The 24950-nt window shown below is 48.0% G+C and overlaps 2 protein-coding genes across 6 annotated transcripts in view; one reads left to right on the forward strand and one right to left on the reverse strand.

Annotated features, from left to right (window-relative positions):
• Positions 1–24950, forward strand: part of APH1B (aph-1 homolog B, gamma-secretase subunit) — a 126727-nt gene that overhangs the window by 74064 nt on the left and 27713 nt on the right. The gene's annotated exons all lie outside the window — the stretch shown is intronic.
• CA12 (carbonic anhydrase 12) overlaps positions 1–24950 on the reverse strand; it is a 66069-nt gene that overhangs the window by 33066 nt on the left and 8053 nt on the right. For all 4 annotated transcript variants that reach the window (XM_023729699.1, XM_004374643.2, XM_023729700.1 and 1 more), the window contains exon 2: positions 24592–24612. In XM_023729699.1, coding sequence (XP_023585467.1) covers positions 24592–24612 — 21 coding nt within the window. The remainder of the gene's footprint in view (positions 1–24591; positions 24613–24950) is intronic.

Genomic DNA, 24950 nt, shown 5'->3' on the forward strand with positions numbered 1-24950 from the left:
AATGCTTATGTATCACTAAAGATAAGAACTCTGGAAAAATCACCACATCATCATGGTCCCATCTCAAGAATTTTAATCATATTTCTATAATGTCAACAAATATCCAGCGAGTATTCAAATTTCCTGATTGTCTCATGAATTTATTTTAACAGTTTGTTTGTTTGAATCAAGATCCAAATCAGGCTGATGTACTGTGATTAGTTGATATGTCTCTGAAGTTTCTTTCTATTTATGGTTCCCCTTTCATCTCTTTCTCCAGAACGGGTGTATTTACTTTGCACATATATGTGTACAAACTCATTCTTGTCTTGGGCAAATAACAATTTCTGCCAGTTAATGAAGGATGATTTTATTTATTTTATAATGTCTGCACACATGGTATAGGGGTAAGTAAAACATTTGATGGGCTGAGTAATTTCTTATATTTGTAAGTCTGGCACATATACATTATAGCATATATTGTAATAATAAAAGCATATAGAGCTCCTCTGAAGACAAGAATTACATAATGGTACAGTTTGTTTGCTGCTTCTCACTGATTACTCTCTCTCACTGACTGTTTTTCCCATGTGCTCAATAATAATAAAAATTGTAATGAAAATAAATATTGTTTGTGACTTAGACTGGATCTGACAGAGTCTCGACCAAACAATAACAACAAAAATGTGTGTTCATTATTATCCTACCTTGTGGTTGGTCTTTTTTCCCTTATCCTTTCTAAGTTAGTCCCTCAGACCTGCGCACTGCCCAGTGAGATTTCTTGGTAGTTGAGGTGTAGTGAATTATTTAATATGGCCCCTCTAGGCATGCATAGTCTTGTGACTCCCAGAAAATGATTGGATGGAACTATGCAAATAAGGTGCTTGTGGCCCACCAAGGGGATTGGATAGCCTGCTAATAATGCAAATAAGGTTCATGGAACCCTTGTGAGTGGGACTATACAAACAAGGTTCATGGAACCCTTGTAGGGGATTAGTCAGTTTTGCAATCCTGTGAGGCTTAAAGGGAGCCAATCCCAGAGGTGGAAAAAAAGGACCTCACTACCATCAAGAAGAAGAGCCAGGAGTGGAGCAAGTCCTTTGGACCCAGGGTCCCCGTGCTGAGAACCTCCTAGACCCAGGAGACAGAAAGAGCTGAAACACCAGAAAAGTCACGAGACAGTGAGAAGCAGCAGCAAGCACAGCATAGTCCAGTGGCAGAGAAACAGCAGCAGCAGAACCAGGAGACAGTGCTAGACAGTGCGGTGGGCTTCCTAGCCCTCAGAGTGAGGCAGCTACAGTGGGTATGATGACCCACAGACCAATAGAGCTGAGTGCCTTTGGGCAGGAGGCTTCCTGGTGGAGTAGGGTGCCTCCAGGCACTTGTCAGTGGAGCTAAAGATCTTTGTAACACTTGACCAAGCAGGGCAGAGGCCAGGGCTGAGAGGAGGCCTGTCCTCAGGAAGCGTGCATGGCAGAAAAGGGCCTGCTTGCTTGCACGGCCAAGAGGAGCTGAAAGAGCTGTCCTGCACTAAAGAGGAGAGACTTTGCCTACATGCTTCCTGATCCTGATCCTGAGTTGTAGCCTATTGATCCTCATCCCGAGTTGTACCCTGTTACTTCCCTAATAAACCCCATAACTGTGAGTATGGTCTGTGAGTTCTGTGTGGCCATTACAACAAATCATGGAACTCAGCAGAGAAGTAGAGAGTGCCGTGGGAGGGCCGGCTGGTGTCAGAACTGGTAAAAAGGTTGGAGGGTGGAGGTACGTCTGACCTCCACCTACGGGTATTAGCCTCGGGCTGATGATCTTGATTTTCCTCCCCCTTGTGAAGTTAGACATGCTCTGATGCCATCGCGCCATCTTTACAGTGGTCATTCTCTCTGAGGGAGACCCCAGTGTCTGTGTGAATGCTCGGGACAGGCGGCTGCCTGGGGAGTGGTCGTGGGCCAAGGGCTCCCAAAACACAGTCAGCTCAAAGCTTGCCCCAACAGATAAAGCTAGATTCTAGATGTTGACATGCCTTTTTTTACTACCAATAGTTAAAATTTCAGCACAATGAAAGCTTTTGGTCAATCCCCCAAGTTTGTTTTGCAAGAGGATGTTGTTGTTGCTGTTCGCTGCTATCAAGTTGGCCCCTGACTCATAGTGACCCCATGTGTTACAAGAGCAGAACTGCTCCCCAGGGTTTTCTTGGCTGTAATCTTTATGGAAGCAGATGGCCAGGCCTTTCTTCTGAGGAGCCACTGGGCGGGTTCCAATAGCCTGCCTTTAGATTAGCAGCCAAGAGCTTGACCACTTGCACTCCCCAGGCTCCCTGTAAGGGGATAGGACCATAGCACAAATTTAAAGTATACACTACCTAGTCCGGAGTGTACACTTACGGGAACGTGATCATAGACTGTGTATCAAATTTGAATATATTTAATAAAATAGGTCATATTTGCAATAAGAAAGGAGCATTCAAATGTTGAGTGAACGAGTAAGTTGTTAAATGCTGTCCTCAGAGTGCTACTTAGTTTTGAAGTTAATTCATTCATTTCTTTAGCAAACGTGCTACTGTGCCTGGCACTGTACTAGGTGCTGAAGAGACACTGGGGAACGCAACAGATTGGCCCCCGTCCTCATGGAGCTTACACTCCAGTGAAGAGCCTGAGAATAAATAAACAAGCAAGTAAACCAATGCATAGATAGAATAATTACCATCTGCAATATGTGCAATGAGGGAAGGAAGGAAGGGCTGTGACAGAGAGAAATGGAGGGACCTGCTGTGAACTGGGTAATACAGGCAGGCTTCCTGGAGGAGGTGCCATTAAAGCTGAGACTTAAAGGATGGGATGGAGCCAACTGTGAGCAAAACCTGAAGAATGGCGTTCCAGGCAGCAGGAACAGACAGCCCAGAGGCCTGGCTGCAGCAGAGCGCTTGTAGAGTTTATGTATGTGTGATGCATCCACTCAGAAAAAACCTAGGATTCAGCTGGTTTCCCTTTATCCAGGGCTGGGCCCTGCTCTGCGACAATGCTGAGCAGGAATCGTTCAGCATCTGCTCATCTCAACCCCTCCGCCTGTTAGAAAGGTCTTCCTTTCAGGGGGCTGGTACCCACCTCTGTCTTGGGGTCATCCATAGTCCCAGTCTCTGTGTCCACAGAGAACACAGCTAAGCCACTGGACCCCATTCAGAGGGGAAGGCAGCCTTCATGTCCCCATCTGACTAAATCCATCTCCAAGCTACACATCCTCAGGATGTTGTTTTGCCAAGGAATTAAAAAATACTTTGTAGCTCCTGCAGTTCATTTCTGAAGTTGAGTAAAAGCTATATGGCTTCTATAAACATCCAGTGGGTTCAGCCAGTCAGGAGTCTGGAGTTCCCACAGGCAGAAGGCCACACTCCGCTGGACGATGCCTTATTTTCCTGCCCATCAAGTGCAGAGACATAACCACAAAGTGCAGGATCCTGCCCACGAGGACAGGAGACTACCAGGGGTTAACAATTGATGGATGAGGTCCTGTGGTTTTATAACTTACAAATGGAGGCCAAGGAGTCGAACTGGGCTTGAAGCTTCTCCTTTGCTGATGTTACGAATGAGTCAGAGATGGGTCTTCTTTTCTCGAGTATGTCCCCGACTCGCTGCCGTGACGCAATAGGGCAGAGTAGAACTGCCCCCACAGGGTTTCCAAGGAGCAGCTGCTGGATTTAAACTCCTGACCTTTTGGTTAGCAGCTGAGCTCTTAACCACTGCGCCGCCCAGAAAGCATTAAATGCGTGTGGTTTGTGTGTGTGTGTTAGGGTTAGGGTCTCCCCACAGATTACTCATTGTTTATAAAGCTGAAAGCTGGGCTGGCCTAGCAAGCGCATTCTTTTTCCTTAGATTGTATGTTACAGATCAGTAAAAACAGGAAGGTTTTCTAAAGACGCTTTCATCTATACTTTATATGAAACTTTCCTTCCTTATTATTTCCATGTTTTTTGGGTCAGCTTGAGAGGGAGGCCTGAGACTGGGGCGAGGTAAAGCATGGTGTCTGGTTTAACAAGGACGGTGGGAGTGGGGGTGGGGGGAAGGGGGCCGTGGGGGTGGGGCCGTGCAGGCTGGGGGTGAGAAGCAGTGAACTGTAAAACTGGGGCCACTAACTCTACTAGCTCTCCGGAAGTCTGTCTCCTCCAACCTGCCTCACTAGGGAAAACAGAACAAACAAAAACAGATGCCATCGGGTTGACTCTGACTCACAGTGACCCCATGTGTGTCAGAATAGAACTGTGCTCCACAGGGTTTTCAATGGCTGATTTTTTGGAAGTAGATTGCCAAGCCTTTCTTCTGGGGTGCCTCTGGGTGGACTTGAACTACCAGCCTTTGGGTTAGCAGGTGAGCACGTTAAGGAACCATTTGTATCACCCAGGAACTCCACCTCACCTAGAGGACCCCTCCTTCTCCAATGATGCGTAGGGATGGGGTGGGAGTGGGGACAAAACGCCTCCCACATCATTCACTCTCTGCAGACAAAGGCTCCGTTAGGTTCCTTCTAGAATGCAGGTTTTACAGCGAGGAAGCTGGGCTTCCGGGCTGCCACCCTCTTAGGTTCCCGAGGGCGTTTGCCCACTTCTAGAGGCTTCTCTGTGCCTCCTCTCCATTTTATTCTAGCAACACTGTGCTGCCTGCATTCTGCAGACACACCATGCTGCCTCACACCTCTCCCTGCCCCTCCCCACTAAAGCAGGACAAAGTGTTCCCCTTCTTCTGTGCTCCCACAGAGCCCTTAGTATTTCTCCTTCCTAGCAGGACTCTTTAAGGACTAGGGTGGGCCTGACCCAAGCCATGGTGTTTTCAATCGCCTCATATGCATGCGAAAGCTGGACAATGAATAAGGAAGACCAGAGAAGAATTGACGCCTTTGAATTATGGTGTTGGCAAAGAATATTGAATACACCATGGACTGCCAGGAGAATGAACAAATCTGTCTTGGAAGAAGTACAGCCAGAATGTGCCTTAGAAGCAAGGATGGCGAGACTTCGTCTCATGTACTTTGGACGCGTTATCAACAGCGACCAGTCCCCAGAGAAGGACATCATGCTTGGTAAAGTAGAGGGTCAGGGAAAAAGAGGAAGACCTTCAATGAGATGGAGTGACGCAGTGGCTGCAACAATGGGCTGAACATAGCAATGATTGTGAGGGTGGCGCAGGACCGGGCAGGGTTTCACTCTGTCGTACGTAGGTTCGCTATGAGCCGGAACCGACGCGAGGGCACCTAACAACAGCAGCAGCTTCTACGCTTACCAAGCTGCTGTTTTCTGTCTTTCTACCCCAATAGCCTCAAAGTGGTTCTCAAAGTGTGGTTCTCGGACCAGCAGCACCCCCGTCACCTGGGAATTTATTAGAAATGCAGATTCTCGGGTCCCGCCTCAGACCTGCTGAATAGAACCTCGGCGGGGGGGGGGGCGGCGGCAATCTGTGTTAACAGCCACTCCGGGGGATGCTGGTGCTCACGAGTGAGAAGCCCACTGGCCTAGACCGTCAGCGCGTCTTTATCACTTGTGTACCCCTGGCCCCTACCACAGAGCCTGGCACATTGAAATGCTCAACAAATCGCTCTTGAACTTGTTGTTCTAAACAACACTGAATACTTGCTAACAAGTTAAACAAGTTGCTAAAGTGCTAACAGATTAACCCTGGTAATGAAAAACAGTCAAGCCCAGATCATGGGTCAGTGCTCCATGCATGTTATTCTCTTTGATCTTCTTTGATTCACTCACAAAGGAATAATACCAAAAAAAAAAAAAAACCGACAAACCCAAACCCATGGCCGTCGAGTTGATTCCAACTCATAGCGACCCTATAGGACAGAGTAGAACTGTCCCATAGGGTTTCTAAGGAGCAGCTGGTGGATTTGAACTGCTGACCTTTTGGTTAGCAGCCGTGGCTCTTTACCACTGTGCCTCCGAGGCTCCTACTCTCAGAGCAGTGGTTCTCAAACTTGAGCTCCTATGAGAATTCCCAAGAGGGCTTGTCAAAGCCTAGACTGCTGGGCCCCACGCCCAGAGTTTCTAATTCAGAAGCTTTGGAGAGGTGCCCAGAGTCTGCATGGCTAACAAGTTCTGGGGTGATGCTGATGGTCCGGGGGCCACAGTTTGAGAACCACTGCTCTGGAGCAGTGATTCTCAGCCCTGGCTGTATGTTGGAATCACCACAGAGCTTCTGACTTTTTGCCCAGGTCCCAGCCCCAGAGATTCTGGTTTAATGGGTCTTGGGTGGGGGTCCAGATACAGCAAGGTTAAAAAACGGCCCAAGTGATTCTAATGTGCAGCCAAGGTTGAGGACCACCCTGTAAAGCCCTCATCAGATCAACAGCCACTGGAGTCAGGGCCTTTTATTCTCCAGTCTCAGGGTGAGGTGGCTTTTTTGAAAAAACCACCTCACCATGACACTGGTAAAATACATATAATATAAAAATTCACCATTAGTGACCATTAGTGCATTCACAGTGTCGTGCAGCTGTCACCCCCATATAGTTCCAGAACATTTACATCCCCCCAAAAGGAAACCTGTGCCCATAAAGTACTCATCCCCCTTCCCCTCAGCCCCAGGCAACCGCTAATCTGTACCCTGTCTCCATGGCTTTGCCTTTTGCGGGCATTTCGTGTACATGGAATCAGACAACATGTGGTCCTTTGTGACTGGTTTCTTTCACGCAGCAGAATTTTTTTTTTTTTTCCCCATAACAAATGGAAACGGTCATTTAATTGTTAGCCCCAGTTATACAGCTCCGGGACCAATTTTTCAGGTGAAATGTTGGAACCATTAAAAAGAAATAAGTAAACTGTACCATATTCTATCCTTTTCTGACAGCTAACCCATGGTCTGTAGCCTTATTACATGTCCCTTGCGTGTGTGCCTGTGTGCTTTAGCTGAAAGTTCACAGCTCAAGTTAATTTCTCATTCAAAAATGTATACACATATTGTTCTGTGACATTGGCTGCAATCCCCACAATGTGACAACACGCTCCCCCTCTGGTCCAGTTCCTGTCCCTTCCTGCCTTCTCGTCCTGCTTTTGGATAGGAGCTGTCCATTTGGTCTTGTATGTTTGATTGAACTAAAAAGTACGTTCCTCATGTGGGTTATTTTTTGTTTTACAGGCCTGTCGAACCTTTGTCTGAAAAGTGGGCTTCAGGAACGGTTTTAGTTCTGGGTTAGCAGAGCGTCTGGGAACCATAGTTTTGGGGAGCAGAATATTTTCAAGGTTCATTCGTGTTGTGGCGTGAATCAGTACTTCATTCTTTTTTTTAATGGTCAGATATTCTATTGTATGAATATACCATTTTGTTTATCCATTCACAGGGTTGCCTTTTATTGTTGTTTAAATATTTGACTCAGGTTAAACTGCTATTAGTTCTCTTATGTAAAATAGTTGTTGAACGAAATAAAACACTGCTTTGGTTTTAGAAAACAAGCTGTGGTTAGGGCTGGTGGGGAGTGGCTGGCATAAAAGGAAGACAGAGAAAGTACGGCCTGGTTTTCTAGAAACAAGGGACTGGGTCAACGAGGCTGTTACTTGTCACAAGTTCCTGAATGAAAAGCGAAAGCTTCAAATAATGATGATAATCAAGGCATATTCCACACAAGGTGATGCCCTAACATGCCCTGCATTAAAAGAACACTGGTGGGAGAGCAAATACCATGGGCAGAGACTGCCTTGGTGATGGGCTCCAGAGAGCGACTGGAAAATGTCAGGGATGATTTCAGCCATTGGTACAGCTGTCTCCTCTGCTGACGAAAAGCCGCTCTTTGCTTCCCTCAATTGCTCTCCCCATCCACCTTCTCAGCCCTCATCTTTGTCAAAAGTGTGAGGCTGTGAGCGGGAAGCTTGATTCGGTGTTTACAAAGGGGGTCAGGGAAAAACCTGGATATCTGAGTTGAAGGTGGCCTCGAGCAAGTTATTCTGCTGTGGACTTTTCATGTCTGTCTGCTAGAGCAGTACCTCCCCTTTAGCTCTCGCTCTGATGCCCGTCCTTCACTGCGTTGTGGGAGCAGCATTTTGATAAACGTTTTCAGTGACACAGACCCGAGGCAGGTAGCTACCGAGCGTCCCTGTGGAACCACAGCCCCAGCTGTAGCAATCCAAATGCGGGTGCTTCAGACTGACATCCTGAGCGTTCTGTTTAGTGATCCAGTGGTGCAGGGGTTAAGAACTCGGCTGCTAACCAAAAGGTCAGCAGTTCAAATCCACCAGCTGCTCCTTGGAAACCCTATGGGGCAATTCTACTCTGTCCTGTAGGGTCGCTATGAGTCAGAATCGACTCAACGGCAACAGGTTTGGTTTTTTTGTTTTAGCAGGACCGTGCCCTTGCAAAGAAGACTCTTTTCCTAAATACGGATTTGGACTGGATTGCTGCTGCCCCCACCTACGATGCTATTTTAGACTTACCAGTTGCTGTCGAGTTGACCCTGACTTATGGTGACCCCATGTGTGTCAGAGTAGAACTGTGCTCCACAGGGCTTTCAATGGCTGATTTTTTTTTTCCAGAAGTAGTTTGCCAGGCCTTTCTTCTGAGGCACCTCTGGGTGAGCTCACACCGCCAACCTCTTTCGGTTAGCAGCCAAATGTGTTGACCATTTGCACCACCCTGGGACTCCCATTTCAGACTAGGTTTAATGGTTCTCAACTGGGGGTGACTCTGCCCCTCAGGGGACAAATGTTTAGAGAGAATTTTTTTTGTCCAGACTGGGGGAGTTGCTATTGGCGTCTAGTGGGGAGAGGCCAGGGATGCTGCTGAAACATCCTGTGATGGACAGGACAGCCTCTCAGGGCAAAGAACTATCTGCCAGGAAATTCAACAGAGCAGAAGCTGAGAGCCCTGGACCGGGCTACTGTGCCTGCTTCTTCTGGGCCTGTGGAAGGAGAGACCAGAACATACCCAAGGAGGGTTTTCCTGAAGCAACAGGGTGTTCGCCCTGTCAGTCAGCCTGGGGCAAGGAAGCAGATGGGGCTGGCCTCGGGTCGGGAGCACAAGGTCAGAAGGGCTCCAGTCCAGGAGCCAGGCTGGTGCCTGCACGTGAGGGCACCATCTCATGCCGGTCTGAGGGGGGCAGGCAGGAAAGCGTAGATCGATGCCCTCAGTGAGTGCTGGTAACAAATACGTCTGTTTTAGATTTTCCTTTTGGGTTGTAATTGCTTCGTCATCCCAGAACTTCAATGAAGTTTTCTTAAACCACAAGGCCTGGTGATTTTTTTTTTAAAGGTTAACATTTAATAAGCATTTCCTATGTGCAGGGCATTACTCTATATCACGGTTGGCAAACTTTTTCTGTAAAGGGCCAGATAGTAAATATTTTAGGCTTTGCAGGCCATACGGTCTCTATCGCAACTACTCGGCTCTGCTGTTGGAGTGTGAAAGCAGCCGGAGACTGTACATAAACAAATGAGCATGGCTGTCTTCCAGTAAAACTTTATCTACAAAACAGGATTTGGTCCATGGGACATAGTTTGCTGACCCGTGTTCTATATGCTGAACATGTATTAATTAATTCAATCTGCATAACGACCCTCTGACACAGGACTAACCCATTGCCGTCGAGTCGATTCTGTCTCCTAGCAACTCTACAGGACACAGTAGAACTGCTCCAAAGGGTTTCCAAGGAGCAGCTAGTGGATTCAAACTGCCAACCTTTTGGTTAGCAGCTGAGCTCTTAACCAGTGCGCCACCAGGCCTCCACTTTATGATACAGGACTACATGCTCTCATTTCACAGACGAGGTAACTGAGCACAGAGAGGTTGAGCATCTTGCCCGGAAGTATGCCGCCGATAAGCAGCAAGGCTGGGCTGTGAACCCTGGCAGTTCACGTTCTCCACTACAGCAGCCTCCCAACAGGCTTTGGGGAGCTCAGAACCTGGGCAGCAACTGCGGTTATGAGGTGGTGAGAGGTGACCAGCAGACAAGCCCTGGGCGATGGTACAGAGCTGGAGGGGAGAAGCAGCAACGAACAGATTTGTGACCTTGTAAACATTCCCCCAGGAGTCTGGAAATAACAAAGGGGGAATCCAATAAAAGTCATGAACTTTCTGCAGTTACCCACTAAAGAGATGGCTGGCTGACCCCTAAACGTAGACCTGATGTTGACCCAATTCTTAGCAGCCTTCACAACGCGGACGTCCTTTCTGATCTCTAACCTACGGCACTCTTGTTATTTAAAGCTGCTCCCTCAGTTTTCCCTTACAGTGAGAAAACTTGAGTTTCGATGGTTCCTTCACACCTTCAGGAGCGCTGGTGGCTCAGTGGTTAAGCTCTTGGCTGCTAACCAAAAGGTCGGTGGTCCAAACCCACCAGCTGCTCCTCAGGAGAAGGATGTAGCAGTCTGCTTTCGTAAAGATTACAGCCTAGGAAACCCTATGGGGCAGTTCTACCCTGGCCTATACCACCGTTATGAGTGGGATCGACTCAATGAAAAAATTTTTTTTCCTCACACCTTCATCCAGGCTACTTTACACCATCTCTTTTTCAAAGAGGCATGAGTGCAGTGGGTAGGTGGAGAGCTTTGGAGCCATCCAATCAAGCTGCAGATCACAGCTCTGGCCCCCACCAGCACATTTCTCAGAATCTCTGAGCTTCACTTACAACACGGAAGTGTCCATCCTATCGCACGGGGCTGTTGTGAGGAGTGGTTGTTTCAGCGTGAGAGAGTTCTGGACAAGGTGGACTCCCTGACACGCTGGTTCTCAGGCTCGTCTCAGCCGAATAGTCTCAATTCTTCCCTTCCCCTTAGGGGCTCTTTTCCAACCTTTTAGAGCAAGCTCTCCCTTTCACTTCACCAGAAAACAAATCTCGTGTTCCCTGTCTCCTTTTACTTCTAATGAGATAAGCATGGTGATGTGGTATTCCGTTTCAGGCTGGTTTCGCCTCTGCAATCCTACCATCCCAGATCAGGTGCCGTGTCCTCTCTGGTACCTTCGCTGAATCTCAGAGCCAAAAATGAATAAAGAAATAGCGCATTCTTTCCTCATTCTGCTTGCTCACCCCTGTATCCCTTACAGCCCTGACCCCTGCCCTGCACGCAGCAGGCTCTGACTCAAAAACCACCGTTGAGGGAACGAATTCCTCAGTGGTAACTGGAGGGCCCTGGTGGCACAGTGGTTAAGCGTTAAGGCTACTAATCAAAAGGTCGGCAGTTCAAATCCACCAGCCACTCCTTGGAAACCTTATGCGGGGCAGTTCTACTCTGTACTATAGAGTCACTATGAGTTGGAATCCACTCGAAGGCAACGGGTTTTTAACCTGAGGGCACTGGTGGATCGGTGGTAGCATTCTCACCTCCCATGAGGGAGACCAACATTCAGTTCCCGGCCAGTGTACCTCACGTCCAGTCACCACCTTCTGTCAGTGGAGTCTTTCATGTTGCTATGATGCTAAACCTGTTTCAGTGGAGCCGAAAGACTAGGAAGAAAGGCCCGGCAATCTACTTAGGAAAATCAGCCAATGAAAACCCTATGGATCACAACAGTCTAATCCTCAGTGATCATGGGGATGGCAGGGACCTGGGGTTGACATGAGTCAGGGGCCAATTCTAAGGCCGCTAACAACAGCTTAACCAGTTAGGCTTCTCCAGAAAGTAACCCCTTGGCTGTTACCCCACGAGATGACCTGTGCTTTGTGGAGCAGCTATGTGAAAGGCGAGCACTGAATTCCTGCAGTTCTCAATTGCTTCCCAGGTCTCACAAGTTTTCTGAGCCGATGTGGAGTGTAGTACACACACCTCACACACGAGTTTTACCCAGCGATGGGGGCATTTGCTACTTCATCCCTGCTGATGGACCAGGTAAGCATTACAACAAAAGTTTTATCAAACGCTGGGGCAGACGCTAGGGGAACTCCCTGCAGGAAGCACAGAAGAATCTCTTTAAGACTTCACGTATACCCAAAAGACAGAAAGCGGGGATGCAAACAGATACCGTGTACACTGATGTTCTTTACAGCCCACGTGTCCATCAACAGAGGCATGCGCAAACAACGTGTGGTATATACCAACAGTGTGCATTATTCAGCCGTAAAGAGGAATGAAGTTCTGATGCATGCTATGACACGGATGAACCTTACAGACAGTATGCTGAGCGAAGCAAGTCAAGCACAAAACAGGAAGTATTGTATGATGCCACTCAAATGAAAGATCTCGAACAGGCAAATGTACAGAGATCAAGTCTGTCCTGGAAGAAGTACAGCCAGAGTGCTTCTTGGAAGCAAGGATGGCGAGACTTCGTCTCATGTACTTTGGGCGTGTTATCAGGAGGGACTACTACCTGGAGAAGGACGTCATGCTGGGTAAGGTAGAGATGGCCAGCAAAAAGGAGGAAGACCCTCGACGAGACAGATTGGCACAGTGGCTACAACACTGGGCTCAAACATATCAACAATTGTGAGGATGGCGCCGGACCGGCAGTGTTTCGTTCTTTCGCACAGGGGGTCGCTCTGAGTCAGAACCGACAACACAGACACCGAAGTTTATTAGTGGTTCCCAAGGGCTGGGGGTGGGGTGAGGGTGGCATGGGCAGTCACTGTACTGAGTTCCTGTTTGGGGTGATGAGAAAACTGGGGGAAGTAGGGAGTAACGATTGCACAACATGGTGAACGTAATGAATGTCACTGAAGTGTGCGCTTACACACGGCTGAAATGGCAAATGTTTGGTTACATATACGCTACGGTTAAAAAAACTTCACTTAAGCACAGCTCCAGGCAGTGGGGTATAATCAGTCTCATATATGTGTAACTCAGAAATTAGCTGAGAGACTTTGAGTTAATTTTATAGGAAATGGAGGTATGAATGTGTGTGAGTGTAGAAACACGTATAAATATAGATGTGGGCACACATGTATTTGTATGCGCGTGTGCGTGTCCTTCCTGGACAACCAGAAGGACTGGGCACCCCATCACGCCTTTCCCTTCAGTCTTCACAGCCCGAGCTCTTGTCTCCTGCTGTCTGTTCACTAGATTACTTTCTCCTGCCCCTGCAGGCCAGTCCCATTCACTTTGATACAATTTTCTGGCACGTTTCTTCATTTATCATGTCCTTTACACTCCATCCTCCCTTCCAAAGCTGTTCTTTCCCATTCTAATCACCATACTCTCTCAGCTGCCCATCCTCACCGCCCCCCCCGCCAGGTCCAAAGCTAGTATTAATTCAGGATTGTCCCTCAAAGAGCCCCCTGCCACCACCATCTCTCCCAGCCTCATGCTGTGAATACCATTGATTTCTCTTCCTAGCAAGCACTCTGGTCTTTGATCCACATTTCCCCACGAGTGTATCACAATGAACCATATCAAATGTTTATTTATGTCAACAGGGGTTAAGTCTATTGTGTTTTCTTTAACCCCTGAGCCCTTCATCCTGCAAGGGAGAAAGCCACATTAGTCTTGCATAATTTGTTTCTAACAAATCTGTTACTTTCTTTTTAAAAATCACTGCATTTCCTCTATGGTTTTCACACAACGTCCTGATGTGTGTGGTTTAGGGTGTTCAACACCTGGCGTAAAATATGTTTATCTGCCGAGTGACCAGGAAGGGACCTCAGCGGGGAATCAGGAGACCCGAGGCTGGTCCTGGCTCGGCTCCTCACGCTCTGTCTGGGCCACTTGACGTCTCTGAGTTTCCTTGGTCATGTTTGTAAAAGAGGGCGAGGCTTGGCTGTATCAGCGCTCCCCCCGGGGACCCACCTAGGCAATCATGGCGGTCTAAATGCGGATGACGATACGCTGTAAAGCCCAACAAGGAGTCCCTGGGTAGTGCACACTGTTAACACGCTTGGCTGCTACCTGAAAGGTTGGAGGTTCAAGTCCACCCAGAGGCACCTTGGAAGAAAGGCCTGGTGATCTACTTCTGAAAAAAATCAGCCACTGAAAACCCTATGTGGCACAGTTCTACTCTGGTAGACATGGGGTCACCATGACTGGGAATCAACTCCACGGCAACTGGTTACTAGTTAAAGCCCAGCAAAGACGGGGCACTCACCCAGTCAGACAGCACGGGCCAGTTAAATGCTGGGTGTCTACATCGGTGGCTGAATTCTGTCAACGGGTCAGCATCCCCGTTGCCCCTCCCTGGGTACAGACCCTCACCTCCCGCCCCCGAGATCCCTCTGGTCTCCCTCCCTGCAGTGTTTCACACTCAATCCATTCTCCACCCTGCAGCCAGGATGATCCATCTAAAATACTTATCTGACCCATCAGTCTTCTACTTAGGGCACTCCAGCAGTTCCCTACTGCCTCCGGAATAAGGTCCTAATTCCTCAGCTGGCTCACAGGCTCCTCGTACCTGGGCCCCGGCCCATCTCTCCAGCTCCCTCCCTCCTCAGTGAGGTCCTTGGGAAGTCCCAGAATGCACCAACTTTCTAACTGATCGTTGCACATGCCGTCCCTTTGCCCCAGATGCCCTTTCACCCCCAGCCCTTTGCCTGGCTAGCTCCTATGTGTCTTTCAGGTCTCAGCTTGGACATCACCTCCTCCAGGAAGCCTTCTCTAATCCTTCCCCCAAAAGGCTAGGTTAGGACTCTCTCATCTGTGCTTCATCTCTCTGTATTGTAAGGCCCTGTTTACTTATCTTTCTCCCTCCAGATTCTAAGTCCCATAATGGTAGGGACTGTGCCTTGTACATCACTTCCTTAGTACCTAATACAATACTCGAGTTCCTGCAGAGTGCACATGGTTAATGCGCTGGGCTGCTAACAAAAGGTTGAAGGTTCAAGTCCACCCAGAGGCGCTTCAGAAGAAAGGGCTGGCAGTCTAGTTCTGAAAAATCAGCAGTTGAAAACCCCACAGAGTACAGTTCTACTCTGACACACATGGGGTCACTATGAGTCAAAATCGGCTCGACAGCAACTAGCTGGTTGATACAATACTTAGCATATAATATATACACTCAGTATTTGTGAAATCAACACCATTTGTGAACCAGTTATCTGAGGCTAATTGGAAAGCTTTGATTGGTTTTTATATCTGTTTTTGCTTAATAATAAGTGGAAAAACAAATGAACTATTTCATTAATATATTAATTTCTTAAAAGAAATCTTTTAATCCATGGCATTAATGGGGGGGGTGGATAAAAGGGTCATTGGTGGTGAAAGTGTAGGGTACCACTTCTCTAAGGTGTCTTCTGGATATAAATCCCAGAAATGAGTTTGTTAAAACATTCTGGCTCAGGGTCCGGAAAAATATCCGTAAACTAGAAGGGCAACACCATAGGGGAGTCTTTAGATTTGCAGGCCTTGAGAGAAAAGGCATTCACTCAAGCTGGAGCCACCAATTTGCCTCTGGGCTTCCTGGTGGCCAAAGCCAAAAGGGGAAACAGTCATTGCTTGATTGCCTCAGACCTGCTATAGAACGTCTTTGTTTTACAACCTTCAAGGTCACCTTTTCTGCTTTCTCTGCTTCTCACCCACTTCTCAGAAGATGGAGTAACCAGTATCTCCGAGCAGAGGCAGACCGAAAGTAGGTTAGTGGCTGCCTAGGTTTTCAGGGAATAGGGGCACGGAGAGTGACTGCTAATGGGTAGGGGTTTCTTTCTGGGTTGATGGAAATACTCTGAAATTAAATGGCAGTGATGGCTGCACAACTCTGAATATACTAAAAACCACTGAATTACACACTTTAAGAAAGTGAATTTTATGGTATGTGAGTTACATCTTAATAAAACTGTTAAAGCAAAACAAAACAAAAAATTAAGATGAGCTAAACGAACCATTTTATTTAGAATTATGCCAGTTCTGAGTCAACCTTTATAGGCACAAGGAGGTGGCAGCCAAGATTCATGGATTTGTTCCTTCCTGCCTGGCGTAAGTCAAATGCTTGTCAGGTAACTGGAAAGCTTGCTCCTTAAAGGAATACTTCAGTAATTTAAAAAATAGCACCTAGTGACTCTGAGTGAATGAGGGGTGGTTGCTCTTTCAATACTGTGATACTTATGGTTAACCCGTTGGAACAATTACTTATATAAAAATGATTGGAACAATTTGTCTACTGGTAATTTGGGGGGTGGGGTGGGGGTGGAAGCGCCTAAATGACTCTGTTTACAAATACTTGTAACACAGACCCAACACCACTAAAAAGTATATGAGAACTGTGAATTGACAGAAAGATGGAAAACATTATAGTTCAAAATCTAATATGATTCTTCACTGTTCCTCTGTGTTGTGTCGGACAGGATGTATGTGGACTATGACTTTCCACCTTTCTTCTCCCACTGTTTTCACCGTCTAATTGTTGACATTAGTCGTTCCAGCTCCTTTCTGTGTGTTCCTAGCACCTAACTTCTCAGTAAGTATTTGTGGGACAATGACTATATTTCATTGCTTCTAGGATTGCCATGGATTATAAGCTATATCTTGTTTTCAGAGATGTTAAAACGTGGGAAAATGGGCTCCTTAGAGTCAGTGGAATACGGTATTTGTCCACAGCAGGCACCAGTAAGTTCTTGGCCACACACATGCACGCACATGCACGCACAACGCACGCACACATGCCTGCACACACACACGCACACACATGCATGGCCCCTGGGACAGTCTCTCTGTGTGACTCTGGTGTGAGCCACCGTGGTGCCTGCTGTCATCATCACATGGCCGTCACTGCAGGGGAAGGTGACCAGGGAAATCCCTCTACAGAGACCCTGGGATCCTGCCGAAATCAGGGCTTTGAATCAGTTCTTTCCAGTTCGAACCCCTGTTGAGAATTTGCATTTCTAACAAGTTCCCAGCGATGCTAATGCTGCAGGGTAGGGACCAATTCTGAGAGGCACTAGTAGAGCCGTAGTTCTCAAAATTTCTCCTACATGAGAATCACCTGGGGATCTTATTAAACTGTAGATTGTGATTCACAGTATATCTGGGAGTGGAAAGGCAAATTCTCGGCAGAAGTTTGAACCAGAACTGTCTTAGTTATCTAGCGCTGCTATAACAGAAATACCACAAATGGGTGGCTTTAACAAGCAGAAAATTAATTTGTCACAGTCTAGGAGGCTACAAGTCCGAATTCAGGAGCCAGCTCCAGGGGAAGGCTTTCTCTCTGTGTTGGCTCTGGGGGATAGTCTTTGTCATCAGTCTTCCCGCGGGTCTAGGAGTTTCTCAGCGCAGGGACCCTAGGTCCAAAGGACCTCTTGGTTCTTCTTTTTTGGTGGTAATAAAGTCCCTGTCCTCTCTGCTCGATTTTCTCTCCTTTTATCTCTTGTAAGGCCACACCCCAAGGAAACTCCCCTTGTATCAGATCAGGGCTGTCACCTGACTAGGAGTGTTGCACCCCACCCTAATCTCATTAACATGGCCTAATCCTGCTTCATTAACACAATGGACAGCTCGTTTCCAAATGCGACCATAACCACAGGCACACAGGCTAGGATTTACAGCACATCACAAAATGGAGGATAATCAGATCACAAAATGGACAACAACCACACAATACTGGGAATCATGGCCTAGCCAAGTTGACACATCTTTGCGGGGGACACAATTCAATCCATGACAGGAACCCTGGCTGAAACATTCTCTGACTCATTCTCTTCCTGATGGAAAACAGACTTTGCCGTCCCTGCCTGGAGCTGCCTCCTCGGCCTTCACACGCCTACTCTGGACTCAGCCGTTTAGCTTTAAAGTTTTCTTTTGAGCTGGATCAAGAGAAAGCCCACAGGCTCCTCTCTATCCCCATGCTGTGACAGGCTGCCAAGGGCTTTGATAGGCTCCTGGTGGGGTGGGGGCGGGGGCGGGGGCTGTGCCGGGCCCTCACCTGAATGCTTGGGGCTCAAGACCAGCAGAAAGCAGAAGGGGCAAGTTTGAGCAGAGCGAGGCCACAGGGCACCTGGCAGGACACACCCCTCGCCAACACCAGTGCTGGCTTGACTCTGCCTGGGGTGGATGAGGGTCACTGCATGGGGTGAGACTGATGTATCTCAGAGCCCTCAGAGCCCAGCTCCAACCTTCCTAAGGCTCAGCGCTGAGACTCGGGAGCGAAGCATAGCCCTCAGGGGCTGGTCATGGAAGCTCAGGTTCTCTGGGAGACCTGAGCCACGAGGGTGAAGTGAGCATGGCCTTGGAACCAGATGCCTGGTCCCCAGATGCGAGAAAGGCACCAGGTAGATAAGATCTGACTTCACCCTGGTCCCAAGGACAAGGCTTGGAAAGAACATGCTGGTATGCAGAGTCCTTAAGGCAAGGGCTCAGAGCCCTCACGTCTTTTGTTCAAGCTCTTTCTTTCTAAAGGGGAAATACTTTTGTGTTCAGGATGTACAAGGAGTTCCTCCTTGCTGCGAAAATTCAGACAATCCAGAAAAGCACGAGGAAGCAGATCCTTTTCCAACAATAATATAATTCCAATTTGTTTACTCCTGTGGACCTCAAGGCATCTTCCCACCTTATTAGCTAATTTATTCTCCATCAGAAATATGAGGGTAGACGGGGGGAAAGTGACGATTAGCCTTACTGAGGGCTTTCTCTGAGCCAGGCACTGTGTAAGCCTTTTCCCCTATCCCTTTCGTGACCCAAGTATTTTTCCTTTTAATTTTTTGTTAATACTATGAGTATTCAGTAATAGAGGGCATGCTGAATCATTGAGTGTGTCTGAAGTTTTGGTAGGTTATATGGTTTTTGTTTTATGCCTCGTTCTACAAATCATACCCTTGGAGTCCAGAGGTACATATGTGTACCAAATAACAATTTTCAAAATTCATGTTTTTCCTACCCAAAATTCAATGATTCAGCACAATACCTTGTACAAACAGTAATTTGTGGCACACGCCTGTTTTTTTTCTGTTTCAAACTTTTACACAGGGCCCTGCCTGCCGGCAACACATACTGTCAGTGGGACAACAGCTTCCCAATGAACCCCAGAGGTACAAAAAGTAAGTACAGAGTAGAACTGCTCCAACAGTAAGTTGGTTATGCCTCTCTGCCTGTTATAAAGACAACAGTCTCCTTAATTAAACCAGCCGTTTAATTACCTGTGCTCCCTACCTGCCGTTTCAGGCTCTCCTTTCAGCTCTAACTAGAAGTCGCTGGGTGATGCAAATGGTTAAGCACTCGGCTGATAACTGAAAGGTTGGAGGTTCAAGTCCACCAGAGGTGCCTTAAAAGAAAGGCCTGGTGAACTACTTCTGAAAAATAAGTCATTGGAAATCCTATGGAGCCCGGGGTGGAAAGGGGGAGTGTGCTATCACATTGTGGGGATTGCAACTAATGTCATAAAAACAGTATGTGTATAAATTTTTGAATGAGAAATTAACTTCAGCTGTAAACTTTCACCTAAAGCACGATAAAATAAAAATAAAAGACTGTAAAGGGGTTCTGAGTCCAAAAAGAAAAAAGAAAAGAAAACCCTATGGAGCACAGCGGTACTCTGACGCACGTGGGGTTGCCCTGAGTGGGAATCGACGCTGGCAGCCAGTGTGATTTTTTGTTTCGGCTCTGACTCCAGCTGCTTTCCGCTCCCTAGACCCCACGGGGCCTTCATCCCTGTTAAGGAAAAGCAGCAAAGGGCTCTTCTTCCTAGTCTCCTTCCACGAGTTTCATTTCTGGTCCTGAGTATTTGGCAAGGGCTTGGGATGGGTGTCTGGGGCCCTAGGAAAAGGTCGTTTATAGCAACTTAATATTCCAGCTGGAGCCCTGGTGGTGCAGTGGTTAAAGCGTTCGGCTGCTAACCAACGGGTCGGCGGTTTGTACCCACCAGCTGCTTCAAGGGAGAAAGATGCGGCAGGATGCTCTTGCAAAGATTTATAGCCTTGGAAACCCTACGGGGCAGTTCTACTCTGTCGCTGTGAGTCAGAATTGACTCAAGGGCTGTGGGTTTGGTTTTTTGTTTTGGTAATATTCCAGCAGATGCAAGATAGAAGGTAAGACAGGGACTCAATTGTCAGGGAGAGGAACCGTGGAGCAGAGGAAGGGGCAGCAGGAGGAATGCAGTGGCCGGGTCCTGGGGACTCCGAGTCCAGCCGGAGCTGAGAGCTGCCCAGGCACAGAGGAGAAGCTGCAGCCTCTGCCCAGCACCCAGGCCAAGCCACCGCCTCTCCTGGGGCCCCTGCGCCCAGATGGAGGGGCTGGTCTCAGGGATGCCCGAGGGGTGGAGCTCAGAGAGAGGTTGGTCTTGCTCACCGTCCGCTTCTCCAGGACCAAACCTCATCTCTGGGGCTTGATGCGGACTTCATAGCTCCCTCCATCCATCTCCTGTGAAGCTTTGCCTCACTCCTCCCAGATCTCTAGCAAACTGTGATGCTGTTTGTTTCTGAACTCACACGAGAGGAGCACCACACCTGCGTCCGAGGTCAGGAGTGGAACGCCGAGCCCAGTCTCCGCTAACACCAGGTGTTCCCGGGTCCTTAGTTCCAACACAGTCATTCTTTTTGGTTGCTTTGTTGTTTTGAACACGTGGTTTTTGTTCGCTTGGTTTGTGCCTTAAACACCACCTCGGCAAGATGACTCTCCCAGAGAGGTGCCTATACCATAAGTGAACGGAACACGGCACCCACATCAAGAACAGAACATGACTGGCACCCCCCTCGTGCCTCTTCCAGACGCCTCCACCCTCGGGCACCCCTCCTGTGACCTCTAACAGCGTAGACTTGTGTTAGCAGGCAGCAGTCCATCCTGCGCTCGTGCAACAACCTGCCTTGCAGCGGGCTGCCTTTCATTTGAGAAGCTGAAGCTGCCGGGGCTCAGCAGGGCCGATCTGGGGCTGCTTTCCAGCAGGAAAGGACTGTGTCATCATCCCCATGAGCGCTCTCTCTCTCATGCGCACGCGTGCACAGTGGAGCCTCACAGCACTTCTAAAGCCCAGCACACATCCAGCGGCTGCTTCATTCTTCGGCCACCTGGGAGGAGCCGCATGGAGGAGGGCTGGCGCCATGGTGCATTCAGATGGTCCTCCTCTCTCCAAGGGGCCAGCCAGGCGTGGATTACCCAGTAAGCAAGGTAAACACGAGTGTCCGTGTTTTTCATGTGAAATTTTTCACTACGGATTAGGAAGTAAGCACAAGTAACCCTATGCTTACCTTGATTACTGGGTCGGTCATCCACCCCTGTCAGGAACTGTAAATGTGAAAAGGGGCTTTGATTCTGTAGGAAGGTGCTGTAGGGTTGGGAGAGAGACAGACGCCAGCCATACCTAGAAGCAGAGTCTCTGATGTGATGAAAATGTGAAATTGTTCACTCCAGATGATCTGGTAAGCACGGTAAGCACCGTGCTTACCTTGCCTGTTGGATAATCCACCCCTGGGCCATCCCTGACTTCAGCTTGGTGACTCAGTGTGGAGGATGGGATGGGGGATAGAGATCCCTTTCCATGAACTTCCAGAAATTCTACCATGTGCTCGGACAGCGGGAGGCCCCTGGAGCAGGATGACTCAGTGGTGTCTGCTTGCAAAGAAGCTGAGTTCTGCAGCCTGGGAACGCCAGCACGTGGCATTTGGTTGAACTTGCCCCAGTTCAGGGCAGCCCTCACCATTTGGAAACCATTCCTCCTGCCCCCCGGCACTATGCCGGGCCTTCTGTTTACCTGTGCGACTCTGGGCACAGGTGCCAGCTGCCAGCGGGGACCTGTTTGCCTCCTTAGCTGTCCTCCTCCACTCTCGTTGTCACTTAGGGCTGACTCTACATCGTTTCATTAATAAAAACCCAAATTTGTGTTTGTGCTTACCCTACGCACAGCACGCATCATTAGCCTCTGCCCTGTGCTTTCTCAGCAAAGAGCTGCTCTGACTGTGCAGGGCCGGGGGGACACAGGGCTGGCCAGAGCCAGTGGCAGGGAAGACGTGCTTCTGGATTGACTGGTCGATGTGGTTCAACAGAGAAGCCCTCCCTGGGGGAACACCACGCCACGGCTCTATGGCAGTAGGAATTTCCTCCCATACCTTCTTGACACAATGTCTCTCCTCTCTCCAGAACCATCTCATTCTTCCCAGGCGCACTTTAACAGAGAGGCAGGGTGTCTTAATTCTCTAGTGCTGCTATAACAGAAATGCCACACATGGGTGGCTTTAACAAACAGAAATTTCTTTTCTTTTTTTTTTTCTTTGTCAGTTATGTTCTTAGCATAAATCCCCAGAGGAGGAATAACTTGATGGGAGGGATGGATGTTCCTTGGCTTCCGATACATATTGCCAAATTGCTTTACAAAACAGCCATCCCAGTTTGCCACACCGCACGTAAAATCTCTGAGAGGAACATTTTCATAGCAACCTCACCCGCGCTGTCCTCGTCATTGAAGACAACTCAGTAGGTGAAAAATGGGCCTCATTGTTGTTCCATTTGCATCTCTTTGATTACACGTAGGGGTGAACAGTTTCCCATAGGCTTTACTAACGAGTTGCAGTTTCTTTAATGATTTTTCATGATCTCACTTCGGGATTCACAAGATTTTTGTTTCTCTCTGTAGACCGAAACAGTCACTTTCATCTTGACCTTCATCCCTTGTCCCAGTTCACTGTATTGCACTTTCTAGATGTCACTATGGGAAGCAACTTCCAAACTCAGGGACTGAGGAGGGGAACCTCGTGGAGAAATCCCAGGAGAGGAGTTTTAGACCCGAGTTCCCTCCCTAAAACCACTCATCACGAGGTGCGAGGAAACACCACTGCCTCTTTGACCCTCAGCTTTCTCACACGCTTCTGGTCTGTGCTAAAGTGGTGTCTCTTGGATTGGTTAAGCTTAATACAGGCAATTAAAGACTGTCTCTTCACTAACCACTATTTTTTTTTAAAATAGACTTTATTGTTTAGAGTAGTTTTAGGTTTCTAGAGAAATTATGCAGAAGTACAGAGAGTTCCCATATGCCCCCTCTCCCCATCGCACACTGTGTATCGTATTATAACCATCTTGTATTCGTCTGGTACATTTGTTACAATTGATGGACCAATAGTGATAAATTATTATTAACTAAAGTCTGTAGTTTACGTTAGGGTTTACTCTTTACATTGTACAGTCCTATGGGTTTTGACGAACAGAAATTTATTTTCTTACAGTTTAGGAGGCTGTCAGTCCGAACTCAGGGCGTCTGCTCTAAGGGAAGGCTCTCTCTCTCTGTCGGCTCTGGGGGAAGGTCCTTGTCTCTTTGAGCTTCTGCTCCTGGGCAGTCTTCACGTGGCTTGGCATCTCTTTCCTCATCTCTGCTTGCTAGTTTGTGTTAAATCTCTTTTATATCTCAAAAGAGACTGACTCAAGATACACCCTACGCTAATCTTGCCTCATCAACATAACAAACACAACCCTTTCCCAACAGGATGATAACCACAGGCATAGAAGTTAGGATTTACAACACATATTTTGCGGGGGGGTAGGGGGGCGGACACAATTCAATCCACAACACAGGGAGTCCTGGAGAGACTTATTTCCACTATACCTGGGAGGCCAGTAAAAGAGATAGGGCAAGTTACCTCTGACTCTTCGGCCGGAAAGATCTGGAGAATCAACTCTAACAGTGTACATAAGAACCATTTGTGGAGTGAGTTAAAAATACAGGTTTTTCAGGCTCTCTCCTCCCCCAGGTCCAGGGTAAGGAACGGAAATCTGCATTTTTGGAAAGCATTCCAGGTGATTCCGATATAGGTGACCCCAAGCCACAGGTTAAAAAAGACTGATCTGGACAAGCCTTCCCTCCTCTTACAGATGGGGAAAGTGAGATTCGGTATATCTGGGGTGGAAACCCAAATTCTCAGCAGAGGCTCAAACCAGAATGAACCAGATCAAAGCTCTGTTGTCAGCAGGCCACAGCCAGTGCCTCCAAGGCTTTAACTTCTGCAAGGCAGTTCCACCCTCCTACTCATCATCATAATCTACCTTGTGCGTCTTCCATGACTCTGCCCCTAAGAAGACACTATTAACATTCCAGCACTTGCCAGGGGCCCCAGGCTCTTATCCTCCGCTTCCTGTTCTAGCCAATGACCAAATTTCCAATTTATTAACCACCACACCACCAGGGCTCCTTATTGTTCCTAAAACACAGGCTTACTTCCTATCCTGCCCCAGCTGAGTCGATTTCCAGCTGTTTTCTTGCAGGCCTGGTGAAACCAGAGACGGCCAACATCATCTTGACCAAATCCCACCAGAGACCTCATCCCAGTATTGGTGCTCCTCTCTCTCCATTAAAGACAAGGACTGACCGTCCCCCCTTAATCCGTCGATTGCTCGCAAACATGGCAACAACAAGTTAACGCCAGACACACTGACAGCCTAAAATCTGAAGTCTGAGCCAGACTTTCAGAAAGGAGCTATTAGTCTTTGTTTACTGCAGGATAAATGCACTAGCGGGGAGGGAGGCCCCCTCCTGCGCAAGAGTACCTGGGCATCTTCACCCGGTAGATGTGTTAGAAACTCTTGCAGGACTCTGGAAGCCTTTACACTATGACTCACAAGTTCAAGTGCACAGACCAAGCTCAACTGCTTGGAGAAAGTGCCACGTGCAACCTGTGCTTCTGAAGAGGCGAAAGCCTGCAAGGAACCAATCTTTAGAGGAGCCTTACTACCCTCTCTTCACAATGCAAGAACCACTCTTCTTCATCCTCCCCCCACCCACCCCGCCAAAAAAACCCTCCCCAGAGCATGACATTTGCGGCTCTCTTTAAACAGCACAATCTCCTCAAAAAGGATTGAAAATCTCTACTTACCAACGTAGGTCCACTTGGATCCTGCAAAGAACAAAACAAAGTCAATAAGTACAACTGAACTTGAACAAGTTAGAGAAAACACTACAGGTGCTATTTTGAAATAAGTGAGATTGAAAAGGAGGTAGATGCCCAGAATTAAAACCTTTTCTGAGTCTGTGTCAGTATAACTGCTTCTTGGAGCAACTGTGTTCCAGAGGGAGGCTCAAGGACGATGATGGTCATGCAAAAGTTTATGCGTTAGGAAGCATCGTGGTGTTCATGCAGGGCTGATGGGTTAGGGAGGACAGTGATGTTCATGCAGGGGCTGATGGGTTAGGGAGGACGCTGGTGTTCATGCAGGGCTGATGGGTTAGGGAGGA

Source organism: Trichechus manatus, unplaced genomic scaffold (genome assembly GCF_000243295.1).
Source record: "Trichechus manatus latirostris isolate Lorelei unplaced genomic scaffold, TriManLat1.0 scaffold00030, whole genome shotgun sequence".
In the NCBI taxonomy this organism is placed as follows: domain Eukaryota; kingdom Metazoa; phylum Chordata; class Mammalia; order Sirenia; family Trichechidae; genus Trichechus; species Trichechus manatus.